The following is a 27,394-nucleotide window of genomic DNA, read 5'->3' on the forward strand; positions in this document are numbered from 1 at the left end:
TCTTTCTTGGTGCCATAGAATCTGGGTTTTAAGAACCTGATAGAAAGAGAGAAATCATGTTGTGAATACCTTTCAGGAAGGGAGGAAGGTGTATGGAGGGTCACATTGTACAAACACCAGAATCCTTGTCATTGAGTGCCAGCATGTGCTTTACTGCAACATGTTTGCTTAACCACAGTGCACTGTTTTCATGGAGAAAGTAGAGGAGGATAGTTAGGACAGAACTGAGACAGAGGCTATATCTTTTCCAAGTGACCTCAGCTGTTTGTTATCCAGGGCCTATGTGTCATGTTCACTCATGTTTCTACTATATGGATGCATGGACCAAGGGACCATTTTGTTTCCCCAATGCTGAAACGGGGCCTGAATAGAACTGTGCTCAGTGCATACCGTGTGTGTGTGTGTGTGTGTCCTTAGCAAGTGTAGTAGCTGTGATGTACACACAAAACATATGCAAGATTCCTTATTGAAAAAGAAGGGCTAACTCCATATTTGTTGTGCATGTGGAACTGTCATCTCCACTGAAGTGACTAGAGAAGTCTGAATTGGCCGCAGCTGCATATGTCATTCTGAAGACCACACATCCAGTTGCAGCATAAAGGAGTTTGCAGCATATCACTGTCTCCTGATAAAAGGATGGTGACCCTTAAAAGGAGTCTATACCCTTTAGTGTCATCAACCTAAGTTAGAAAGACTGCAGGACGATCATAATGTCTGTTCAGGCTTGAAAGAGCAATTTCTTCACAGTAGATTTACCAGTTTCAGTAAATATTATTTGCACAAATCATATAGCCAGCTTGAGAAACAGAGCTCAGAGACAACACAGGGCATTGGCTATAGATGTTTAGTAGAAATAGAAACTTTTCCTGTGCTTGCCAGTGTTCCATTCCTATGCTTCTAATGGGAAAAAAATTAAAAACTGCAAGGGGGAAGCATTTTTCAGGGCGAGCTGTTAACCACTCTGCTGATTCTCACCTTTAAGAGTCATTGAGTACCTAGACTGGCGTTAGGAGAGCAGCACAGGGCTGTGAATTCGGTATTTTCCTTGCAGTGTTCTGATCTATTCTTGAGAAACAAGCTGGTTCAAGAAGATGGAATCAGTATGTGTGTCTATACAACTCCAGCAGATGGAGTGTATTAGGGCTGTGTGCTTCCCCCAGAAATCTTATTCAGGACCCAATCCAGTGTTTTGAAATGAAACTCAAAGTGACTTACAAAAACGAACTCAAAAAACTAGTATAAAGACAAGTATACAACAACCTAAAATTGACAAGTAAGAGTGAGATATATAAAAACAAATTCAGCTGCACCTCACCCCATCCAAAGATAAAAGACTAGAGAGATGCTACTGCATCTTATTCTTGCAAGGGTGTGACAGCATGAGAAAGCCAATTCAGAGTGCTTTCATCCATAGTTCTTGAATCATCCTTGAATGTGCATATGACCTTCAACCCTAATTTTTATCTAGGAATTTTGAAGATGGAACCTTGAGAGTCTATATTACTAGCTAAGCTACACTAATAGCTTTTAGCTGGGTTTTTTTTGGGGGGGGGCAGACATTCTCTGTAGGTCTGACTGCTTATGGCACTCAGTTGTGGCTCGTGGTGGTGTTTTCAATGCCATTCCTCACTGAGTATTCAGCCCTTGACTTAACAGTGAAACAGAGAAAGAAAGTTCAACAGGTTTGAGCTACTGGGAATTAAGGTTATTTTGGTGGTTCTGTCAGAGGCATGTGTACTATATACTCCTTCTTTATGTCACTGCAAACATGATGTTTGCTCTTTATTTTATGTGCTTTTGGTTTACCTGCTAGAGCAGTTAACGCTTGAAACAAGCAGACAGTTGCATGTGTACTGTGTCTTGAAAACTTGAGGATGCACTTTCTGATTCACATTGGGTGGCTTGGGTGTGCTACTGTTCCACCTGTATTTGCTGCAGTAAACATGTAGCCATGATTCTATAAACAGGAGATGCATATCACCATAGGCTTGGTGGACATCTGTCATAGAAACATCTGTGAACCCAGTCTGCCATATAAAATCTAAAGCGTGATTCCGCTGTTATTTCCAACATAGGCAGCAGCTTGAAAGAGTATCCATGTTAATTCCCATTGAATACCTGATGATGATGATGACCCACCCATCTGGCTGGGTTTCTTTAGCTACTCTGGGCAGTTTACAGCATATCTAAAAACATAATAAAAACATCAGGTGTGAAAAACTTCCCGATACAGGGCTGCCTGGAAACACTGGGTGCATGTTATTGCAGCAGATTCACAGCAGTGTATTCAAAATGGACAACCCCCTTAAAAAACAAACAAACATTCAAAACACCATTGTTTGGGTGCCTGAGATATCAAATAATGGTAAAGAACATTCTGACTTAGGATGAAATAAGAGTCAGTAATAGAATGTTTCAAGTTAATGGAGCTGTCTTGAGGGATGTAGAAAGTTCTTTTGTTTAGAAGAGAATGATATTTGAGATTTGTGAGGGTCTGCATTTCAAATACTAATTCTAAGAAAGTAACTGGCTATATACTTTTTTGCTACAGACCACTAGCTACCTTTACAGATGTGAAAGCTTTGAACCTAAGGCTTTTGCACAACTCCTGAGCTACACAACTGGGATTACTTGAAACAACTATGATGTCTGAAACCACTTGTGCATAACGAAAATACTGGAACAGAAAGGGCTATGTAGAGGTCCCAGAAATTTACTTTAGAATGCAGGTCATCTTTAGGAGTATCTCCTAAAAACTACAGACCACATGAAGACATTATAACGATCTCTATCCTGGAAATCCATGTTCTTATTAGTTTTAGCAAGGAGTGGGAACCCTCCCACCAAACTATATTAACAAGAAATGGGGGAAAGCCCCCTAAAAGCCAACTAATAAATAAAAAATAAGAAAGAACATAATTTCCCAGAGTCCTTGGGTAGGAATACAAATCTGCTCATGGTTCTTCCTGGTATATGAATGGATTTGGTCAGGTGGGACTGCCTGGGTTATTTTCAAAGGTGGAACTTTACGCGACTCCCCAGTGATTAGATTTCAAACAGTGTTCCTAGAAGAAGAGATGTGATTCTTAAACTTTGAAGTATTGCTTCAAATGGGAATAGAATGTCTGCATTATTGCCTTTTGATTAAATGTGGTTTCCAGAGCAACAAGTACAAATCAGTGTATTTTCTGCTAGGAGTACTAATCTTTTCAACGCTGCTAGTTATGCTACATTTTAGGCTGATATATAGCAATGTAGGTAACAATTTGTTTTTTGCTGTTCTAGAGTTTCTAACTTCCTGGGTTATGCCAAATCAACAACTTCATCACATAATCATAGCTGCAGCTTCCAAGTTCTTGCTGTGAATTTTGCCCACACTGAGGTGGACCTGCCCAAAGAGATGAAAACAAAAGAAAGGCAGGAGCCCCCCATTATTCAGGGGCTCTTAAGTGCACATTTAACTTGATTTAATATGACCAAGCCCATCCTTTTGTTAGTGAAACTTCATATGCTGATGACCCCAAGCCAGGGCTATTTGTCCTGAAGGCTCTATGGCCTTTCTGTTTACTGGATCTGGAAGCTGAGCCAGAACTCTGAAAACTTCTCTGAAGTTGTTGACGAGATAACTGACTCTGAAGCTGGGAGGAGAACCCCAGAACTTTCAGCCTCTCTGGGGAGCTCTCCCTGGTCCTGCAGAACCCGAGTCCATTACCCATAACATTTGCCTATTGCCAGCACTTGCCAACTGCTACTGGTTGAGTGCAATTGAAGGTCAGTGCCTATAAGGTGTGGTATAGTGCCTCATGGATTCCTCTTAAGCTGACCAGAACAGGACCCTATTTTGGCTAAACTGAAAAGCTTATTGGTTGCTTTCTGGCTCAGTTAAGGGACAAGGTAAATGTGGACCATCGCAGTTATTTTGTGAGGGACAAAATAGGCAAAGTTATAGCTTTAATAATTACATTAATAATTGATAGCTAACTTAATAATTAAGTAACCAACTTTTAGTATAATTCTTACCATGAGAAGTTTGTTCGATGAAAGTTTAATTGAACCAACTTCTCTTGGTAGGAATTGTAATAAAAGTTAGTGGATCAAATATTGCCTTGCTTATTGGTAGAATATCTGTTTTGAAGGGAGGAGTGAGCTACCAAAACGGCAATACAACTCTGTACTAAGGGCTATTTTACACAAACATTTAAAGTGTTTATTTTATAAATGTTGATTTTTCCTCCCCACATCTAGGCTTTGGCTCACCTTCATTTAATAGAATACATTGGAGAACAGACAGCTTTATTAATAAAGGTACCATTTTTAATAACATCTTACAGTGCAGAAATGGAGAAACCTCTTTGTTGCATATATACAAAGTATTATATTATTAAACTACAGTGTACATTCTGATGTCAGGGATACAGAGAGGATGCCTTGGGCTCTTTTATGTGTTACATTGCGTGGACAGGCGGATTCCTCCCAACCGCAGGCAACCCCCGAGCGGAACAATGACTCAAGACAACGTGCTATGGGATTAAAATTGGCCACAACTTTATTAAGTTTCAGATGTAGGGAGACCTTGGCTCAGGCATTGGGCATTTATCCTTCCCAGTCCCCAGCTGGGGATCTGGGAGACTTCAGGGTTATCCAGAATGTGTGGGGATTGGGCTAGCTCTGGAGAACATATGTTCAAGCAGAGAACCCGCCCCCTGTTTCGCCGCAACGGGAGAGCAATGACAACCTCTCGGTGTATGACCAATGCCTCCCCTCAAGACGCCTTTAACGGGGAACCCTGGGATCACCGCTGCAAGGGGGTGTGGGTCACCGCTTCACGCCCCCCCCCATTTAGGAAGATAGATTAAAGGATTTTGCCCAAGGCCTGAAACCGCCAAGTTGTGACATTTTGCTACGGGGAAGGCAAAACCTGCCAATGCAGGAAAATTCCTTTCCGGCCCTTCAACAGTGACCCTGACGTAGCAGCGCCTGCATACCTGTGGAGAAGAGGTTAACCTGCAAAAGAAGACTTAATTGAGGGAGGGCAGGGTGGGAGAAGCTCTGGAGCTGACTGCCACTTCGCAGGTAAGATTCACTTTCTGTTGTGTGGGCAGGACAGTTCCTCCCCTTACTTGGCCAATCCTCTGGCAACGCCTCCCCAGGCGGGATTGGGTGATTGGCTGAGGTAGGCGGAGACCTCCAGGTATCCAGCCTGGGGAGGATGAAGCCAGCCCAAACTACCAGGAGTTGCACTGGGATCCAGGGGGCTGCGCATGACCACGCAAAAGGCACCCCCCATTTGATGTGGGGAGCGGTCATTTCTTCTATCCGACCCTGGATGCAACAAAATTATGAACACCTTCAGCAGTGAAATAATGGATTTCCCCCTTTTGGATATGTGGTGTAAAGCAAGCTCATTACAAAGAGATACAGACTGTTTCCTATCGCAGATGACATTAGCGGTATTTAGCACTAGGAGACTATTAGTGCAACTATGCAGAGAGCCAATGTCAGGAGTCTGCACTGTTGGGAATCCAATGTGTCCTGTGCCACAACTCAGAGGGCACCTGTCCTTTGAAAACCCAAACACGTCCCTTCTGCTCCTTGCTTTGCTGTCAGATAACCTGCCCTCTTCAAGAGAGAGTGAGAGAGCAAGGAGAAGCATCAACCTTAACCAGACCTTTTCTTCTCCATCTTGTTGGTGCTGTAGATGGAACTCAGAAGGAAATGTCTGCACAACAGCAAGGTGGAAGACTTGGGGCTGCTCCCCCTTCCCTGAAACAGGAGCGCACATTGACTTTAGATTCACTTAGGGAGAGCTGTTAAGACCTTGATCAGAGGTGGGGAACTTTGGACCTACAGGCTTCATTAGGCCTGCTATGTCTCCCTGTATGGCCCATGAGGCCATTATGGTCACACTTTACCCAACTGCCTTCAGGTGTGGGGCTGTTAAAGTTGCGGTGGCACCTGCAACTCCTCTTGTTAAGGCACTTTGAAGGCCTAACTACCCAACTATTGTTGGGTCTTCAAAGTGCAGTGCAGGGCTCAGTGCAAGCACTGATGATGAGCTGATTGTTGGTGCTTGAAGACAGCCCAACACATCCAGCATCACCTGCCTGTTGGGGCTTTGGAGACCAGCCTTGATAATCAACAGGAATTGTCTGGGTCCACCAGGAACTTCCTAGTGCAGCTGAAGGGACTGGAAGATGTCACTTGAATTCAAAGTCCTTCCTTGAGCCCTTTAAATCTAAGTCAGTACCCCTGGCAAGAGAAGAAGAAGAAATCTCCATTTATAAGCTGGAATTTCACCCTCTCTCCAGAGGAGGTAGTTTAGTCAGACAATTATTATACTGTTTTTACTTTTTTATGCACTTGGAGGTCACATCTGTTTTAAAGCATTAGGGTTGATTTATGTGGGAAATCCGCACAATTTTGGCTTTAGTTAAAAAACCAATGTGGCAATTTTGGCCACAAAATAATAGTTTTCAGGGCAAAGGGGACTCTAAATTTCTTTCTTTCTTTCTTTCTTTCTTTCTTTACCAGGTGGTCCCTGAAGACCAACGCTTGACAGTTGCAATCATTTTAGTGCTCTGGGTCTCTGCCCTGGCATCATCCCTCATTGATAATATTCCATTCACTGCTACAATGGTAAGTTGCATTTTCTTCTGTTAAGGGGCTGGAGGGGAGAGAAGTACAAAAACAGGAGTGTATACCTGGGCCAGTGAAGGTTTCCTTCCAGTCCACACAAATATCAGTTTACAAAAGCCTGTTTGTTGCCAAGCAGTCCCTTTGGCTAATGCTTTGGGACGCCAGATTTAAAAGTTATGGTATAATAAAAAGAAAAGTGTTTGAGATGCAAGCTTAGTGGTCTTTCTTTTCTTGACTACCTTGAAAAACTGTATCCCACACCATGCAATTTCACCTGCAGACTTCCAGTAAAAAGGTAAAGGTACCCCTGCCCATACGGGCCAGTCTTGCCAGACTCTAGGGTTGTGCGCTCATCTCACTCTATAGGCCGGGAGCCAGCGCTGTCCGCAGACACTTCCGGGTCACGTGGCCAGCGTGACAAGCTGCATCTGGCAAGCCAGCGCAGCACACGGAACGCCGTTTACCTTCCCACCAGAAAGCGGTCCCTATTTATCTACTTGTACCCGGGGGTGCTTTTGAACTGCTAGGTTGGCAGGCGCTGGGACCGAACGACGGGAGCGCACCCCGCCGTGGGGATTCGAACCGCTGACCATGCGATCGGCAAGTCCTAGGTGCTGAGGTTTTACCCACAGCGCCACCTGCAGACTTCCAGTATTTTTAACCTTGGGCTAAAGGTCAGAAATTCCAGTGTCAGTGGGACACAGTCATTCAACAATAACAAGAAACAGATATTCCAAATCTGAAATGTAATGGAGAAAATGAATAAATAAGCTGTTGCATCCAATGGTGTCCCTCAGCTGGTAAGGCTCCCTTCAGAAGAACAGGGAAGGGAGCAATTTTCAACGAATCTTCCTTCCCCTTGCAACCTCCCCATGCCCTAAATCTGTTTTGGAACAGATTTCAGACAAAGTGGACGGCAACAAGAATTGCTGGAAATTGCTTCCTTCCCCATTCTGTTGGTGGAAACCTTATTGTCAGCTGAGCAATGTGGTTGGATACATCGCAAGTGGTTTTTTGAAAGATTGATTAAAAACATGGTGGAAATGGAGCAAAAACTCTTTCAGGGTCAATGTCCATTGCAATGCTAGTTTGATTAAAACAACAACAACATGGTGAGTTAGAATTAGGAGAACCATCACGCCGATCATCACTCGTTTTTCAGAGCACATCAAAGCAGTGGTGCTGTTACGGAAGGATTTGGGGGCAGAAGTCCAGGACCTCATTTTGCAGGATGAGCAGTAGCACCCCCAGATGCAACCAGGGTGGCCTGCCACGTTTTGAAGTATGCGAAGTAATTCTCACACACAGCCTTCTAATACAGAGGGTCCCATAAGACCATGAAGTCCCCAGGACCATGAAGTTCAGAGCCTAAAATTACCTTCCTGAAGCACTGCATCAGTCAGGGAATGACAGATAAGCAAAGCATAAAGATTGTTGTAAATACAAAGGAAAAGCAGTATAAAGTCAGACGAGGAAATCGATGGCTACAAGAATTCAAGATTTATTTAAGACATGCCTATGCCACAAAGGGAGAATCTAGTGTTGGAGATGGTAAACATGGCAGGTGGGAGACAAAAATCAAATGAAAGAAACATGAGATTATTCCTATATTGCCACTTAAAGGAATGGGGTTGCTATGCCAAATCCGGCTAACATATGATGCTTTCCAGTGTGTAGGGAATGAAGGGTGCTGCTGCATTTGAGGGTCATGGCTACAGCGGAAATCATAAGCCAAATATTTTTGGATTATGCTCACTGCCTCTTTTAAACATTGCCATGGATATAGTTGAAGCAATTGTTGGATCTTTTATTGGTAACCGAGTTGGTTTTAGTATCTACTACCAGTAATGAATTAAGAGCAGTGGAAAGATCTATTTAGTGATTCCTTCAGCACCAAATCAGAACTAATATGGTTCTTATATGATTAATCAGATTATGTTCTAATATGAACATAGCCACATTCAACTCTTCTTGATAAAGCTGCCTTTTCTGTTTACAGGTTTACAGTTGGCATTTTAAACTAGGATAAACATGATAAATCCCACAATATGTGCTTTCAATGTAATGAATGTTTTCTGATATTTTCCACTGTTTTTTTTTAAACTGGAAAGGCTCTAAACCAGGTTCCAACATCTAAATTATTCATTTAAAATATAAATGAAATGTGATTTTCTTAGCTTGATTAACTTAATAGTTGGGAAGTTCCGCCATCAGAATATTACATGACAACACTTTATTTTCAACATTGTCCGCATTTTAATAAACCATTATTAAACTAGGCTGCATATATTGAAACACCTGTTTACATTTTATTACTAGGGTCCATAAATTCATTTATGTTAAATCCCTGTTCAGGTCTTTCCTCCTAATAAAATGTATTGAACCATTGTACCAATTTAGCCATGCCCAATGTGTTTTCTGCAAAAACTGAGTTTGGGTAAAAGGGCAATTGATACAATGGGGTGTTTGTTGTTCTCATTAATGTTGGTGGTCGTTGTTTTAAAAATGTATGCCTTGCCTTATGCCAGATGGGTATAAGCACTAATATGTTAGCTGACAACCCAAAAAGCAATTACAGTTCGGCTCAGAACTTTAGGGCTGCAGGAATGGTGCTAGGATTCACCCACCTATCAAAGCAGGCAACTGGTGGTTTACAAGTGTGGGTGGGCCTGCCCACCTGACAAAGCTGACCCACAGGGATGGTGGAGATAAGAATCTGGCCTGGCAACTGGATCCCATTCCCACCGCTGGTGTATGAGGATAGATTGATGGGCAAGTGATATAGCATGCTTGAAATCTTTGCCATGTGCGGCAGAGTACAAGGAGTCATAGAATCATCCCTTGGATCAGAAGACCAACACTTCTTTGGACTATGCAACCTCTTTTCCTATTCCTGTGTTTGCATGTGCGGTACCCCTTTGTGCATTTCCAGTTTAGTACTAAATCATGTTCAGGTCAAGGCTACCTTCCTGATGCCGATTACAGCTCTATTTCACTTAGTGACAAAGACGAAATTGCGGCATGGAGGCAGTATCGCTGTGGCTTTTGTATTGCTTTTAAATGTAGGAAAGTGTGGTATAGGGCAGCTATAACTTCATAATGCAGAATTTTAACAGTGCTGTTTCCGTTGCTTGCAGAGGAGAGGGATTAAAGGCTAACAGCAACTAGCATCGCATTGAGAAGTCAGACACATAATTGCAGTGTTGGATACGTAGTTAGAGCAGCCAGCCTTAAGGACCCTAAGCCTAGTGCCTCAGAGAAAATCAATTTTTCAGATAAACAGAGATTGATCAACTGATACAGAAAGTCTTCCAAGAGCAAGCTATAAACAATAAGACACATGGAGAGAGAGAGAGAAAAAAACACATTTGAAAACAGAATGGCCATAGTAAATTAGTTTTCTTCCTCCTCCCCATTGTGTAGGCCCAGTCATTGTATATACCCTGTCATCAATGGGCAGGAGGCGTATAGCATTTCTAGGGCATTTCCTGTGACAGGAAGCATCCATGATCCCCACTGTTGCACTTCCAACAGCTTTAACCTCCAGTGCAGACCCTAATTTCGACTGTCTTCCTTATATACCTTAGCCATGATAGGATGTCCTGCTTGCTTTCTACTCAAATGTTAAACCTGCATCTACACAAGGAGCCCTTCTTTTGAGTGCAGTCTCTTTTGTGCTAGTATTTGCTGAGGGACTACTGGTCTCAGGGGAGGAGGAAGGGGAGTGCGGTGGGGGCGGGCCACCCCGGGTGTCACCAGTGAGGGGGGTGACAAAATGCCTGGCGGCACTCACTGTGGAGCCTGCAGCACACCCGAGCCACGAGTCTCTCCTGGCAGTGACGCGGTGGCTTGGGCGCCCGCAGGCTCCTCACTGCCCCAAACGGTCCACCCACCGCCTCCCCCCAGCTGAAGGGTGGCTGAGTGGGAGGAGACAGGCAGACCCCTCAGAGGCCCTGCGGACCATCCTGCCCTGGCTTGCCCCGCCCCACAGACGGCTGGCCCCGCCCCTGGGCGCAGGGCATGCTCACTGCCCCAGGCGCCCAATCGGCTTGTTCCATCGCTTAAATGCTCTGTCCATGAAAAAATACTAACCATAGGAAAAAAAATTCCCCACTTTCCTGTCAGGATCAAGGATTCAAACATAGCCTTTCTCGAAGTTATGGTGCTTTGTTAGCATTTGGACCAGGAAGAATATTCATTCACATTTGGGATCCTCCCAGAATTTCCATAAAAGAAGCCTACCATGATTTTTCCCTGAATGTTTGACCCAATGCAAATAGAAACACCATCACTTATTATTTTTTTAAAAAAGGAACAAAAAGTTAGACACCAGGCTCATTCTGGTACAACCCGCCTCTACTCGATTGTGCTGTAACTGGCCATCAGGTGCGATCGATGTATAATAATTTTGTTTATTTAATGTATATAATTTAAATCCCTTGCCATCATCATGTGATCTCAGGGCAAATCATAACAATTTAAAATACAACACCAATAAGGACAAAACAAGTAAAATATAACTATATAGAGTGGAGTAGTAAGTCATTTGTAAAATACTACATTAGTATGGAATATTTTAATCAATATTTCCCACTTATTGCCTACAGATTCCTGTACTTCTCAACCTCAGTCAGGATCCTGATGTGAACCTACCTGTGAAGCCCCTAATCTTTTCACTGGCTATGGGTGCCTGTCTTGGAGGTAAGCTTTGATGTCAGGCTGTGATCCTGTACAGAGGTGATTCTACAGTCTTATCCCACATCCTGATGGACTTGAGATAGCCTGGGAGAAGGAGGGGTGGAAAGATGATTGTGTGTTTGTATGTTTCCTGGTTTGTTTGTTTGCTTGTTTGTTTACATTTCCCCTCACATTCAAAACAATGGGAGACAAAGAGGTGGGAGAAATGTAGCCATGCTCAGGAACATGTCCAAAGCTATTCCCACTGCACAACGGAAATTTTCCCCTGCACACAGCCTGTGTCCTCCTCAGATTTGCTCCAGAGGGTTCGGTGAACTCTTAGAACAGATTTAGGGAACACGTGGCAGGGGGGAGTTGAATTCCATTGCAGAAGTATAAATCCTTGCACTGAAAGAGCACATTAGTTGGATACCACCCTGTGTGGATATGATGGACACAGAGTTCTTTGGAAAATGCCACCTCCAGTGTGAATGTTTCTTTGACAAAACAAAACAAAAGAGGAGCTGCATGAGCCAGATATGGACTGTGGTATGGGACAGGTGTACTTCGGCTGACTGTGATTTCTGAGGTTGGGCGCAGCCGACCTTTATCTGCCAAGGGTTAACCAGAGCGAGGCCTGCTCTTCTCCAGTCTGCTCCGAAGTCCCACCCACTCACCTTGGCCTGGATTGGCCCATAATTCAAAAGTGAGCCAGCAGAAAAGCCTGCCAATCAGAGCAGCCAGCACATAGATTCCCCAACTACTTCCCTCCTGACCCTAGCATTGCTCCTGTGCGAACTGGAAACCACTGCACCGGGCCGCAACAGCCAGCCAGCCCATTAAGCAGCCAGTTCCACCAAGCATTTCCCTATGAAGCTGTGACTTATCCTCAGAGGCCAATTGAATAAACCCTGAGCAAGGAAGGGTGTAATTTTTCGAATTAAACTTAAACCCGCGAAAAGCTTTTGACCTGTTTGGTTTGTAGGATCTCACTGCTTGCTGGGCCAGAGCTTTAGAGTAAGTAGGTTTACATCCTGCCTGATTTTGTTATTTGAGCAATCCCACAAAAGGAGCGTTGTGGGTTTGAGTTCATTTGCAATTTAGAAGAACAATATAGAAGAGCCATCTGGTTGCTTTTTAATTCATCTTCATGCTGATTATTCCCTTTCATATTCCATGAATATTGGCTATGAATACAGTAAGTTAGAACAGAAAAACTTGCAGGGACAAAACACGTAAGAAGCTTTTCCCCCTGCCGCTCTCCAAGTAAGAAGTAAAACAGTGAGCTGACTGCTGCTTTTAGAAGAAAGAATAATTACTATTACGTTGAGTGAGTTTAATGAAACATTCTGAAATGTTTTTGAATTATTTTGTCCCTCCCACCCAGTACAAAAGAGCAACATCTCACTCAATGTTTCATTCACCATTCATTCATTTGAAATCAAATATGACCACCAATTTTCACTGAAATATTCTTTCTTCAGAGTTCACTGTAGGGATGTTGGAGGAATCTGTTGAAAGTGGATTTATTTATTTTACATTTACATGCCACCTGATTGTAATAAAACCTCTAAGCAGTTTACAAAATAAACATTAAAACAATCAACTAAAACAGCTGAAAATGGGCATTTTAAAAACATTCAAAAGATAATTAAAATAAACAGTAAGCTAAAACACATGTCAGCATTCTACATGTCAGTTTAGGCTTGCCTAAACAAAAATGTTTTGAGCTAAGGTGCCTGTCTAATGTCAATAGGCAAGGCGTTACAAAGTTTAACTGATGCAATAAGTTCTGTGGAATAAGTTCTGCAGATCAGTGTGGTTGGGGTAAGGTGAGCTCACAGGTAAACTGGTCCCAATTAATAATAACCACCTTGAACTTGTCCTGAAAACAAAATGGCTGCCAGACCAGTGAAAATTTCTGAGCAGAGATATTATATGGTGGCAGCATACCATAAAATATACAGTATATTCTAAATTGTTATCTGGTGATATTAGTTTAGTGGTATAAATATGTATGTACTATGTGTTCTTTTCTCCTGTACCTTTATTTGCTTCATAACTTTTTTGCCTACACTGTTGTAGGTAAGCAAGCAGATCTGAGCAGCCATTTTAAAGATTCCCTTCCTCTCAGATCTGCTCAGTCAGTCCCTGCTAACTGTTTTCCTCACAGCTTCCTTCTCCTGACACCTCAGTCAGTGCCTGTGCATTATCACATCAGGAGGTTGGGCACTTGCGTTTTTTTATTTTTTATTATTATTATTATTATTATTATTATTATTATTATTATTATTATTATTTCCTCCATGCCTAGTCCTACTTTGTGGAAACATTGATGGAAAAACAGATTCTCTCTGGGCTCATTTTTCTAGCACTTGTGCCAAACAGGCAGCTGCATTCCAGAAATGAGTTTACTCCTCAGGGAGACATACATTAAATGTGCCGGGTGCTAAATGTGAAATAGTTGCCTTCATAAACAAAATGTCCCTCCATTAATAAAGTGGTCAACAATGTGGCCTCATCCATGGAATAAATATCTGGACCAGTTAATGCCTTTTTCTTCTATATTTCTGTTTCCTAGCTCCTCTGGAGTTGCTAGTGTATAAATTCCTTCTTCTTAGCCCCTTCCCACTGATTATATGTGTTTGTACATATTAAAATTTACATTTACTCAGATTTATAGCTGCTATGGTTTAGGGTGAGTAGTTGCATTTTAAAAGCAGGCTATTCCTAGTAGGTAAGGAAAGATTAAGCCACATTTTGTCTGCTGGGCTGTGCCTGGTAAGGAGAAAGGCTGGTAAGGCCATCATCTCCTGCAACAGTGGGGAACTTCTGGTCCATGGGCTAAATTAATCTCACAAGGCTGTTTTCCCCAAGCCACACCCACCTGATGTCATATGTAATGCCCATCAGCAACCTTTTACTGCAGCCAATGAGGCTCACCCTCAGCATAGCTGTCAACTTACAGATTTGAAAATAAGGGACCAGCAGCCTTGGAAATAAGGGATCAGCAGCCAAAATAAGGGATTTTCAGAGCACAGGTATGTTCGATTTCTGAGCCCCTCTGAGCCAAAGGCAGAAAGCCCAGCCAGCAGCCAAACGAAGCCTCAAGCAGTGGTTCCCACAGCACAGCAACCCAGCAAAGGGGATGCAGCAAGGAAAACCACTGTCACCTCTCTGCTGGGAAGCACTGAGCAAAGGCAAGTCCCCAGGCAACGTGGCCGATTTGATCGGCACAAGGCATGCAAGCTCCACCCCCAGTCATTCTTAGACTCCTTATTGGGTGAGCAACACAGCTGGAGCCTCCCTCCTCCCTGGCCGGCAGGAAGGGAGGGAGAGGAGCTGCTTCCTTTGAAACCCGGGAAATTTAAGGGACATAATCAATAAGAGACAGCAGCGGGACACGGCGCTGGGATAAGGGACTTTCCCGCCAAATAAGGGACGGTTGACAGCTATGACCCTCAGTGCTACTCAGCTGAAGTTGATCCCCTTTGAAGTTGTCACCTGATGTTATAATGGCATCAAGTGAGTGGCAGGTAGGTGACCACACCCACCTGTCACATTTGGCCTGCGGCAGGGGAGAGTGAGAGCTATCTCGTGCCTGATCTTCTAGTTGTTTATGGGGCGTAATAAAGCTTCAGAAGAACCATCATCCCATCTATTGCATCTCACCTTTTACAAAATAAATGTTCTTGCAAAAATCCTCCTATGTTGTCCCAAAGCCATTAAGTTTCCAGTGCATTTGAAAGGTTGCTGAAAAGTCTGTCCTGGATTTTCCATCCCTCAGGAAAGTGAGAATGAAATACTTGTGCCAGAGTTGGTAATTGCTTTTACGAATTTTGCTATACTTCACAGCTACAGAGATATAATACACATTTTGCATATTTATTCACACAATAAGGAAAGAATTTTGTTGATGTCAGCATTACACTCTGTTCCCAGGCCCATATCAACCAGTTCATCTTGGTTTTTTCAAATATATATATTTGAAAAATCTGACTTTCTTTCTAGATTCTCTGTGCCTGCTTAAATCCTGCCACTAAAACATCCATCAAAGGATCTGTGTTTGCATTGACTGTCTCGCTCCCTGTTTCTGTAGTGGTACTTAAGCTAACATCACAAGTCTCCTTTTGTAACCTATCTTGCTCTTCCTTTATTCTCAATTTTTGCCGAAAAATGAAACTTCATGGTCCAGTGCTTGGCTGGTGCCTATTCAGTAGAACTCTTCAAACCTCTCTTACATGTTTGCTGCTTCTGTCTTTTAACACTCCCCTACCATCTGAATATAAGGATTCCTTGTTTGCATCTGTGCTTTCTCATCCATTTTTCAAGGTACTCCCATTTACCTAATGGTGTTCTGCCCATGTTTTAAAATTTAATTTGGTCCTTATTTAATGTCCATCCTTTCTACCTATCAGTTATTCTTTCAGTTCGAGGTATAACTTTGTTCTTGCCTCTCTACCTCAAGAAACCATTCATCATCTCAACAATAATTTGCTTCCAGTCTAGCCAACCTGTTCTCTGCTTTGAAGGCTATAGTGCATCTGGGATCTAGTCTCCAAGCTTTGAATTTCTGTAATACTCAGCCAGCTGTGCTTTGAACAAGCTTCAGTATTTTGCTCTGCCATATTGTTTTCTTTCTAGAACAGAATGTGGGGCTGCCCTTGAAGACTTCTTGGAAACTACTGGCCCATAAACTGGCAACAACCAGATTAGTGGCTGGGATTCTATCTAGAACTATCTAGATTCCTCTGTGTCAGCTCCTAGAGTTGTTGAATTTTTCTGATGTGACTAGTAACTTCATTATGTAATTTTCAGTGTATGCTGAAGATGCATGTTTTTACTCTGACCATTGACACTTGAGATATATATTTTAGAACCTGGTTATCTGGAGCATTTCCACCCTCTTTATTTTACTGCCAAATGACTTTAAAAGGAAAATAACTTGGCTTCCTTACCAAAAGGATCATGCAATCTTTAGGTTCGCAAAGATACAGGCTGTACAATTTCTCTTTTGGAGAGTTTTTGTTTGCTTGGTTTCTCTTGTAGCTGGAAGCCAATGGCCGCATAGCTCCTTGCTTGTTCCTGGAAGCACAGAGAGAAGGAAACCTGCTAAGCTCCATCCCCACTCTGGTTAACACTTTCATGTATGCAAGTGTGGGTCAGTAACTGTATATTACAACACAGTCTACAGCCATTATTCAATCTACAGGGGAAGCTCTGTCCTCCCCATCTGCAACTCTCCTAATTGACTTCTGGGGCCCTGGGTTAGAGAATATGCACATCTAGGACTTTTTTTTTCAGCTGGAACTCACTGAAACTCAGTTCTGGTACCTCTCAGGTGGTGCCATTGCCATTCTAAGAGAACAAGGGAGGCATTCATGATGAGTTCCAGCACCTCTTTTTCTAGAAAAACAGCACTGTGCACATCAGGTCTGAATTCAACTTGACTTGGCTTTGGCCTATTGCACGAAGTATTGCCAGTTATTAATGCAATGATGAGAAAGTGTTGCTGCTGTTAGTATGAACATAGCCATTCCCGGCTATCTTCTGATACATTAAGGTGCTTTGCATTACGAAAAGAGGAAGACTGTAAGAGAGCAGAGATGGAATTTGTGTCCAGTCAAAGCCAAGTGATACTTGGCATCAATAAATCCTGATAGTGGTAAGATGCCAGAATGTGCTGTCATTTATATAACACAGATTTGCAGATTTTAAAAATGAGAGCAGGAAAGATGATGGAAAAGTATCCATCCATAATGGACTGGTAGATATCACAATGGATAGCAACTGGAAACCGGATGAAGATAGAATAATAGTGAGACCGCAAATGAAACATGTCAAGTGTACAGTCACCGTGAAGCATTAGGAAAATATTTCATGTTAGCAAATTCCCTACCAAATTGCTAGAATTCATATGTAAATGTGAGCATGAAGATGGTCTTAAAGTTGTGAGGATGAATGTTTGTCCATTCCAATTTCCTTTCTCATTTGGTTTTGGCCCAACTTTCACATCATGCCTACCTCAACTTTGGGACCCTCATTTCTTGCTGCTACCTCATTTTAACCTCACCCCCAGCTCCTGCATGCTTCCATTCTCCTTTTCAGTCTTATTCAGTTGTAGCTCAGAGATGCTTGCCACAGGGAAAAATAGGGGAAGCTGAACAAGTTTACCCCATCCTACTTTATTTTCCTCCCCATTGCAGAGGCCTATCGAGAGGTCCGCCAACTTCAGCTTTTTCCAGCTTGCAAGAGAATAATGTTCAAATTCTGTCCAGAGGCTACAGAGTAGGGAAACCAAATTGGATGTAATAGATTTTCAATTACTACTGGGATTAGTGCTATTCTCAAACTGTCACAGACTTTTCACAAGCACAGCTGCCATGGCGCTAACCTCTTGCTGATCTCAGTGTTCCAGTCACAATTTCTTTGCAAGATGAGATGCTGTAGCTGCCCTTCATTTCATGTCACAAATTGCTAGTTTCTGGTCCAAGCCTTCCCTGCTCTTGTCAAGATCATGGCAAAGGCCCTTATTTCAGATTTCGTTCCAGTGCTCCCTTAATCTAAATCAAAAGCAGCCCGTTCAGACAGCAATGAACGACTGACACAGCTCATCTGGAAGTTCAGAGGTGGATGACTATAGTCTTTCACCAATTTGGAAATGATGGAGGCACTGACACAATCTCCACGATTTTTGTGGTGTTTGGTCTTCTAAAATGCCCAAGCAGCAATGTGGTAGGTTTGAATGGCGTGTGTGTGGGAGTCTGTGGGAGAAAGTATTCCTATCCTTTGTTGTTAACTCCTTAAAGTTACTCTTTACAGCATCTTTTCATTTAAGGAAAAAGTCAGGGCTTCTGTTTATTTGCATTTCTCCCCAAAGTAGCTTTTAGAAATAATAATTAATAATTAATAATAATTACCTTCACAATAGAATCAGATGTGTTGAAACTAAGAAGTTTGAGGGGATGTGGTAATATAGGAACATATTGTTTTTCATGCATGGTGGGAATGTAAATTTGTCCACACATTCTGGACAAGGGTCTTCAATATCAGTTCCAAAATTGTTAAACAACCTCTCTCACCAAATCCAGCTCACTAAACCTAGATTCTGATCTTACTATTCAACATAAATATCTAACTTTCTTTTCACTGACGGCTACACATCTGGTATGCTCTGGTCCATGGGGTCACGAAGATGCGGACACGACTAAACAACAACAACATATTTGGTGATAGACATTATATATATATATATATATATAAAATATATAATATCTCAGGCTGAGCTACCCCTTGAGGTATGGTTCAACAATATCTGGGACGGCAAAAATCCGCCAACCACATACAAATCAATCTGGCTAGCCTGATACAAAAACACCCACCCTCTCACTCTCACACACAGGAAAACAAAGTTCACCACAGCCAATCACAAACAAGCAAACACACCCTAGGCCAACTCCAACCTCTCTTACCACCAAAAGAACGCAAACGAATAGCAAAGAGAACCCGCACAAGCGACACTGACACAACCCCCCCCACATTACGTAGAATCGAAGCATTGCCACCCAACCCCAACCCCACTCCCACTCACCATGCCCCCCTCCACCTCTTTTCCCCTTTTCTTCCTAAGGTAACACTAATGTCTCAACAAATGAAACTGATCTGTGGAAAATGTAACTTGAAAAAAAAGACATTGCACATACTTTTGTAAACCAATAAATCTTTAATAAAAAATGTGTTTTTTTTTTAATAAAAAAAACAATATCTGGGACAGGGCTATTTCAGAGTGACTAGCTGGGTAGCAAAAGTTGTTATAAAGAGAGACACCATAGCAAATTTCTCCCACTAGTTTCGCAAGCATGTCTATGGAGAGCCTAGGTTGACCATTAATGCCCTAAGATTATGTAAAATGACATTAGATTCTTAATGCTATGTTCCCCCGCCCCCTGTGGACATTGTATTAAATCTGATTTAATAAAAAAAGAAAACGAAAGAAGAAAAAAAGAAACTAAGAAGGGGAGAAAGCTTGTGCTGCTGCAACCTTATTCTTCTTCAAGTAGACAAAGAAACACCAGACACTTAGATCTACAACTCACATCAGCAGCCAATACAGATTTTCGCGCGGAAAGTCAAGGAAGCAAAATTACAACAGAGTTAAAACAATTCAGTTGCAGTTAGAGGGGACTCAGGGTCATACTGCACAATGCTGTCTAGCACAAAGTACATCTGCATGTGCAGCAAGGCTGTGTGTGTTGGGGGTAGACCAGAAAGGCTTGGACCCCTAGTTCTCTGCATTGGGCCTCAGAACTCTTGTCACTTTAGGCAACTAATTGTGCTCCAGTGTAAAGGACACATTTAAAAAATAAGCACTTCATCCTATTGTTCTTGCATGCATTTTTTTTGGGGGGGGAGAGGGAAGGAACAACCCATCATTTTTCATTATTCCTCCAATCAATAGCCCAACTTGCTATCAGCAAAGATCTGTATCCCTCCCCCCCGCTTCCTATTCTCACTTTTATTTTACCTTACTCATACGTTTTTGTGTTTGAAACAAATAACCAGCAAGTTTCTCAGAATATTTGCAGAAGATGTCGTTTTGGCAACACAGCTCACACACACACACACACACACACACACACACACTCTCTCTCTCTCTCTCTCTCTCTCTCTCTCTCTCTCTCCGTCTTCAGGTCTGCCTCTGAAAACCTTCAGCTATTTATAGACAGGAAGGTTATTGTTCAGGTGATATCCTTTCAGGTGCATGTGAAATGATTGATTTCCCCGTCCTTTGCATCTAAGTCTGCTAGCTGATCTAATTGAGTGGCAAAGCCAAAAGATAAAGAGCCTCAATATCAGCTGGAATTTGTTTTTGTTTTGAATTACAGGTAATGGGACATTGATCGGAGCATCTGCAAATGTTGTTTGTGCAGGAATTGCAGAGCAACATGGCTATGGCTTCTCTTTCATGGAATTTTTCAGGTACCATTTTAGACTCAGAACGAATCTGTGTTTAAATTTGCCTCTTAAAAAAGTGGGGATTTGCTCTACAAACCAAAATGAGCCAGGCAGAATAGTCCATATGGCACAGGGGTGGGAAATCTGTAGCCTTTTGGATTATATTTGACTTTGACTCCCATAAGCCCCAACTATCATGATGATGAAAGTTGTAGGTCAGTATTAACAGGTGGGCCACAGATTCCCTAGCTCTGATATAGTATTTAAGCCCCCCCCCCAAAAAGGGGGGAAGCCAATGACATATAAATCCATTTTGGTGACACAAATGGTATTTATTTCAGGGATTGTGTTTGACAATTGAAACGCCTTCATCTCTCTAATGAGAATAACAATAAATGGAGTGGGCGAACCCTTTTCATGTAATTGTTTTTCCCCACATGAGTTGTTATAACACAGGATTCTCATTGCTAACGTTAAAAAAATCTATAAAATATATATTCTAATATTTTGAAAATATTGTCAATCATAAACATGGAGGGGGGGGATAGCAAATTTGTGAGATCATAACGAGAGCTGAATTATTTACAATCTAAACTGATCTCTCTTTCGGCATAACTTAAAAGATTTCGGTGGTGTTTGGCACAGAATACCTGATTTAGTTTAATGCAGCAGTCCTCCAAGATAATTATGTTTATCACTGGCTTGCATCGCTACTTCTGCCTTATGATCAATGAACGCCTTAACTATGCCACACAATCAAAAACAAAAACAAAAAAACAACAAAGCAAATTAGTTTAAGTTTGTTCTGCAGACAAGATGGTAGACTATTAGGTGCTAACCACTGCAAAATTAGATTTGCTTAGCTGTATACAGAAGATACAGCTTGGACGCGGGTGGCGCTGTGGGTAAAACCTCAGCTCCTAGGACTTGCCGATCGCATGGTCGGCGGTTCGAATCCCCGCGGCGGGGTGCGCTCCCGTTGCTCGGTCCCAGCGCCTGCCAACCTAGCAGTTCGAAAGCACCCCCAGGTGCAAGTAGATAAATAGGGACCGCTTACTAGCGGGAAGGTAAACGGCGTCACACTGGCCACGTGACCCGGAAGTGTCTGTGGACAGCGCTAGCTCCCGGCCTATAGAGTGAGATGAGCGCACAACCCTAGAGTCTGTCAAGACTGGCCCGTACGGGCAGGGGTACCTATACAGAAGATAGCTTTTCTGAGGCCAGGGTAATATGATAGAGGCATCATTACCCACAGTTTACAGTTCCCTTTCCCAGTAGCTCCCTTGTAGTGCTTCAAGAACTTATGGAAACTGTTTAACTGTGGACCAATGAGCATGTATGCCAGAGATTTTGCTCAAATAATGCTAGTATATCTTACCACGATGAAGTCTCTGAAAAAACAACCATCAGCTGCACTTAGCTGTTGATGTATGCTAGGTTGTGCCAGATAACATTTGGTATAGGATTAAAGGCACATGGTGAGATATGAGCTTTTTACCATATTTGCGTTTGTTTGCTTAAAAAATAACAATTGCATTCATTTATGCATTCCGACTCTAAAAATAAATAAATCAGTGCACAGTTGTCGTAAAGTATGGGAAGATTATTGATGCGTTCAACGAAGCATGTTCTCAACCATCCTTTCTAAATATACCCCACCAGGGAAATAGACATCTAATAATATTTTGATTTAATTTTGGATGACGGCCACCGTAAACACTTTTCTTTAGTGAGTTACGTTTGGGCACTTGTTTCCCCATTGTCATCAGTTTCAATATGTTATGTTGGAATCACAGTGTTTATCAGATGATAGCATACCGTAATATTATAGGACCACCGTTGGATCCCTACTTTCAAGGTGTTAAAGATGTGGTGTCAAATCTTATGGTTAGCTTCTGTTTCATCACTTCCTGGGAGGTGGGTGGCTGTCAGTGACAGACCCATGTCCCAGTTTTGTCCATTTACTGGAATGAAGTCCATGCAACTGAAGCTACCATTCTGGGTCACAAGCACCCTACTGGTAAGCAGTACTATCTGCCGAGAAGGATAGTTTTGGAAGGGATCTCGTGGTCACCTAGTTCTGCCTCCTGCCATTGCGAAGTGCATTTTCTTTTACCCAGTTAACGTAAGAGACATTTGCACAGAAACTGTAGCACTATGATTGGTCCTCCATTTGCATTTCTCACAAAAGGTGTAGAATATCAAATTGCTGCTAGCCTCTGCTTTAGAATCCTTTCTGAAATAGCTATGCAGACGGTCAGTTCGGATATAACCTTTTCCACATGTATGCTTCCATGAGAATACTTTCATAAGCACTTCCATGGTCAAAAAACCCCATCATGTCAGAAAAGGTGATTCTCCCCCTGTGATTCTGCATTTGGAGTAAACATGTTTTTTTGTGTTAAATGATGCATAGCCAAACAGTAAAGGTCATGTGGATCATTACACCAATGTGCTTGTCATTACTATCATTTATGATCATAAGCAAAAAGAAAAGTCTGTTGAAAGAGAAGAAAGGTTTTTGCTTTTAGTCAAAAGGAGGTCAACTCTTTTAAGAAATTAGGTAAAGGTAACAGGACTCCTGACCGTTAGGTCCAGTCGCGGATGACTCTGGGGTTCTGGCGCTCATTTCGCTTTATTGGCCGGTGTACAGCTTCCGGGTCATGTGGCCAGCATGACTAAGCTGCTTCTGGTGAACCAGAGCAGTGCACGGAAACGCTGTTTACCTTCCTGCCAGAGCGGTACCTATTTATCTACTTGCACTTTGACGTGCTTTCGAACTGCTAGGTTGTCAGGAGCAGGGACCGAGCAACGGGAGCTCACCCCATTGTGGAGATTCGAACCACCGGACTTCCAATCGGCAAGCCCTAGGCTCTGTGGTTTAGACCACAGCACCACCCACCACTTACTCCCAAACTATGTTTTTGCATCTAACATGCAATTATTATTATTATTATTTTAATTCAAATTATATCAACTGGGGGTGGTGGGACTGATAATTAATGGGATCAGAGCCCTGCTTTCATCTTGAGGAAAATCCCTTTCTAGTTCAAAACTGCTAATACTACAACACAAAAACACAAGAAATAAGCATCAGATAAAAATACAGGAAACCACAAGATCTGTAGCAAAAAGTAGATGAACCAGCCAAAGAAAGTTAGCCAAGACTGAAGAAAAAAGCTTAAAAAAGAAACCAACCAAAAAGGGCTTACTGTATTTACATCATAGATGGTCAAAACAGCTCTCCTGAGAGTAGACACTACAATGAAGACAGCCCTTAAAAGTGCTTGTGCTAAGTGCATCTCAGACTCTCCTGATGACCTTAGTGGACAAATTTAGGATCAAATAGGAGGAGGCAGTCCTGTAGGCATCCTGATCCCAAGGGCATGTAGAGCTCTAAAAGTAAACCCCAGCAACCAGTGCAACTGTTAATCGAGTTACATGATCCTAAAATCTGGTCCTGGTCTGCAATCTACCTCCAAGGCATGTGATGTAACCAAGGCAATGTGTAACCACAGCCAAGTCCATCTTTCCTTGCAATTGGTGCAGTACTGTTGTTAACCTGATTTTCAAGGGCAGTGCTGCCCCATCCAAGAGAGGCTGAATCTACTTGGTCTTCCTAGCTAAGAACACTTCTGTCTCATCTGGATCAAGGGAATGACATAAATTATAATGCTGTATTCCATTAAAAATGGAGTTTTTATATTTTGAAAGTATGCCACCCCAGTCCATTCCTACTTAAAATATTTCCGGGACACCCAAGTTTTAAAAAATAAATTATAAATAAAGCTAAGGTTATAAACTATTTGAAGATAATTGGCAACATCATATTATGTAAAATAAATAGGGCCATATTGATCTGGCAGATCAAGTTCTTCTTTAAGATGCTATTCCCATCAAGGCCTCAACTAACATATGGAACCCTAAATAGAATCCTGTACTATGTAGATCTTTGTGGGCTTTGACTGCTTCCTGTCTCCTCACTCTATTATGGTGGAAAATGAGGACCACTGCTTTGCCAAGCTGGAAGACTTTTCAGGGCTGTGTTCTTGGGTGCTTAATTTTATTTTTTAAATATTAAAGATTTTACAGCGAATAGTCGAGGGCTTTATGTGGCAGCAATCAGATGCTTCTGAATAGAAATGAAAGCTTTTTATGGACAAGATTTTTACGGCAAATAATGCCAATACCTGTCTGAAAGAACATGGCACATTAAAGCCTGTACAAAGAATAACTGTCTTTACACACATCCAGCTGTGTGTATGTATTGCAAATCTGTCACAGGACTGATTAATCGCATGCCCATGTAATATTAGAGATGTCAGAACCCCTCTTGTGCTCAGGAATAATGCTTCGGAGTTTTTGTTAAAAGGCCCTCCTGCAGGTTTATTCTTTTAGCTGTGCCATTTCCTACATTTGGTACAAGTGTTTCAAAAGAAAATTCTAGGAGCTTAAATTGAGATCAAAGGAGAAACTAGCTTTTATCATACTGAAGGCCAAGAAAATGAAAGATCCATTTCGATGGTTGGGTTAGCTGCTTGCTTTTATAAAATGGGGTGAATCTACCTGAGATTGGGGGGTGGGGGCGGTTTGGAGCTCATAACAACAAAAGAAAAATGGTCACAGACGAATCTCAACACAATCACATACCAAAGGGGAGGGGGAATAAGAAAGAACTTGCTATAGAAAGAAGATGGGAAACAGAGAAAAGTATTTTCATAATGAAGTTGCCACAGGCCAGATATGTCACCTAAAATAGGGATGGAGAGCAAATTGATTCAGTTCACATTTAAATGATAAATCACATAATATGCACTTTCCAAAACAATATATAAACTGAAACACCACCATCCTTTGAAATTTGCTCTTTCTGAATTTTGTCTCCTGACAATTAATATGTACACAAATATGTACACAAGAGGATCGGGTGGCTCTGTGGTATAAACCACTGAACCTCTTGGGCTTGCCAATCGGAAGGTCAGCACTTCAAATCTGCACAACGGGGTGAGCTCCCGTTGCTCGGTCCCTGCTCCTGCCAACCTAGCAGTTCGAAAGCACGTCCAAGTGCAAGTAGATAAATAGGTACTGCTCTGGCGGGAAGGTAAACGGCGTTTCTGTGCACTGCTCTGGTGTGCCAGAAGCGGCTTAGTCATGCTGGCCACATGACCCAGAAGCTGTACGCTGGCTCCCTCAGCCAGTAAAGCAAGATAAGCACCGCAACCCCAGAGTCATCTGCGACTGGTCCTAATGGTCAGGGGTACCTTTACCTTTACTACTACGACAATGACTACTACTAGTAATAATAATAATAATGGCTGTTGTAAGATCAGATCAATTAAGAGTGAGAGTAGGGTTGCCAAGAAAACTGGATTTTTGAACTTCAGTCAGGAAAACCATATTCTGCAAGGTACTTAGTACTGTGCTGAGTGAAAATTGTACATAGGAAGTTCTTCTGGGCCAAATAGTTCCTGTTTCTAGAGAGGACAAAGTTATCGATCCCATTAATGGAAATGGCAATGCTAGAAACTAAACTGCAGGTGTTGCCTGAAGTGTGACTGGTTGGAATGTTGAGTTCTAGTTTTGTGCTGTAAACCCCAAACTTGAAATATTCAGTTGAACTCAATGGGATTTGCTTCCAAGTAGACATGTATAGAATGGTACTCTTAGCTGACATATATACATGGGGACTCAATGTCCACCGGATACACCTGTTGTTTGGTTGACGAGGTCTGTGTCATTGTAGAGGTGCATATAAGTCAGTGAGCTGGATGAAAAGGCTCTGCAAGCCTAATTTGGCCCAGAGGTTGATATTTCTCCACTCCTGTGTTAAATACTGTACTATTAAAAAAACAAAAAACTCAATATAATATTTCTTCTCTTTAACACAGTAACCCCAATATTTTCTAGAATTCAGTGAAGAGCTTGTGACAAAAGATGCCCTTGAAAATGGGGACCAGATGTAGTCAGTATGACAGGTCAGATAACATGGCTTTCTGCAGCCTGCCTCTGTAAATGCCTGCTCTGCTTGGAAACACTTAATAAGATTGGTGTGTAGGAAGAGCAAGTTTCAAAATGGGATTTTTGCTTATTAGATATTGGGATTTCAAATTATCTAATATATCTTTTAAAAATAGGTGGTGAGAGGAAGAGGTCTTATTTCTGAATTCGTTGACAGCCATAATTTATCTTGTTTGTGAGGCTGGCTTTGAAAGAAAGTGCACTCTAGAGGACCTAATGGAGTGATTAATGTTTCTGCAAATCAAATGTGCTTTGCTTACTTTAACTTGCCATCCTGTATCTTAATATATATTGTTTCCAGCTGGCATTAATTTGACATCCAGGCCACTCAAGAGACATTCTAGTCTTCAGGGGAAACAAGGCTGATTATAGCTTACCTGTTTCTGTTCAGCCGCTATCTGTTTCCTCTTCCTTTGCTGGGAGCCTACTGGCCTTGATCTGGGCATATCACCCACAGAAAAGATAGAAGCTAATAGAGTTGTTATCTGTTGATTTAAATATTTTTGCCATTGAGTGTTAAGTACTGTACTTTTTCTTTCCTGATGGAACAATGAGCAGCCCCTGCCTGAAATGGGTTTCATCAAATGTTAGCCCTACTCAGAGAAGACCCATTGAAATAAATAAACCTATTCATTCATTTTGGTGGGTCTGCTCTAGGAAGAACTACCCTTGTATACAGTCCCCAAATGTTTCTCTGAGCACAGGTAGGGCATGCATTGTTCACAAATGGACATTAGAACATTTAAAGAGACGGACAAAAGTGGATTTAGTAGCGAACTAGATAGCCCTCTCCTCTAGCCCCACCATTTCCTGATCTATCTCCCCACGCCTCAGTTACAGAATAATGGGGAAAGCTGTTTTAGTTTAATATATTTTTGATAGTTGGCCCTTATCTGCCAACTGGGCTGAAATATTTGACCATGGGTGCTTCTGTTGTGCAGTAACCTTCTGTACTTCCATTTATTTATTTAACAAAATTCATATAGCACTTGATTATAAAGAAACAGCAGCCCATGCCTCTAAGCAGCTTACAATATAAAATAAAACCTTAAAATAATAGGGAGAGGGTATTAAAAATGGATATTAAAAATATTCAAAAGATTATTAA

General features: G+C 42.0%; 1 protein-coding gene across 1 annotated transcript in view; it reads left to right on the forward strand.

Moving 5' to 3' along the window:
* OCA2 (OCA2 melanosomal transmembrane protein) overlaps nt 1-27,394 on the forward strand; it is a 128,267-nt gene that overhangs the window by 80,892 nt on the left and 19,981 nt on the right. The window contains exons 19-22 of the mRNA XM_053384111.1: nt 4,246-4,305; nt 6,532-6,636; nt 11,244-11,337; nt 20,199-20,292. Of these exons, the coding sequence (XP_053240086.1) occupies nt 4,246-4,305; nt 6,532-6,636; nt 11,244-11,337; nt 20,199-20,292 (353 nt within the window). The remainder of the gene's footprint in view (nt 1-4,245; nt 4,306-6,531; nt 6,637-11,243; nt 11,338-20,198; nt 20,293-27,394) is intronic.

Source organism: Podarcis raffonei, chromosome 4, assembly GCF_027172205.1.
Source record: "Podarcis raffonei isolate rPodRaf1 chromosome 4, rPodRaf1.pri, whole genome shotgun sequence".
NCBI lineage: Eukaryota > Metazoa > Chordata > Lepidosauria > Squamata > Lacertidae > Podarcis > Podarcis raffonei.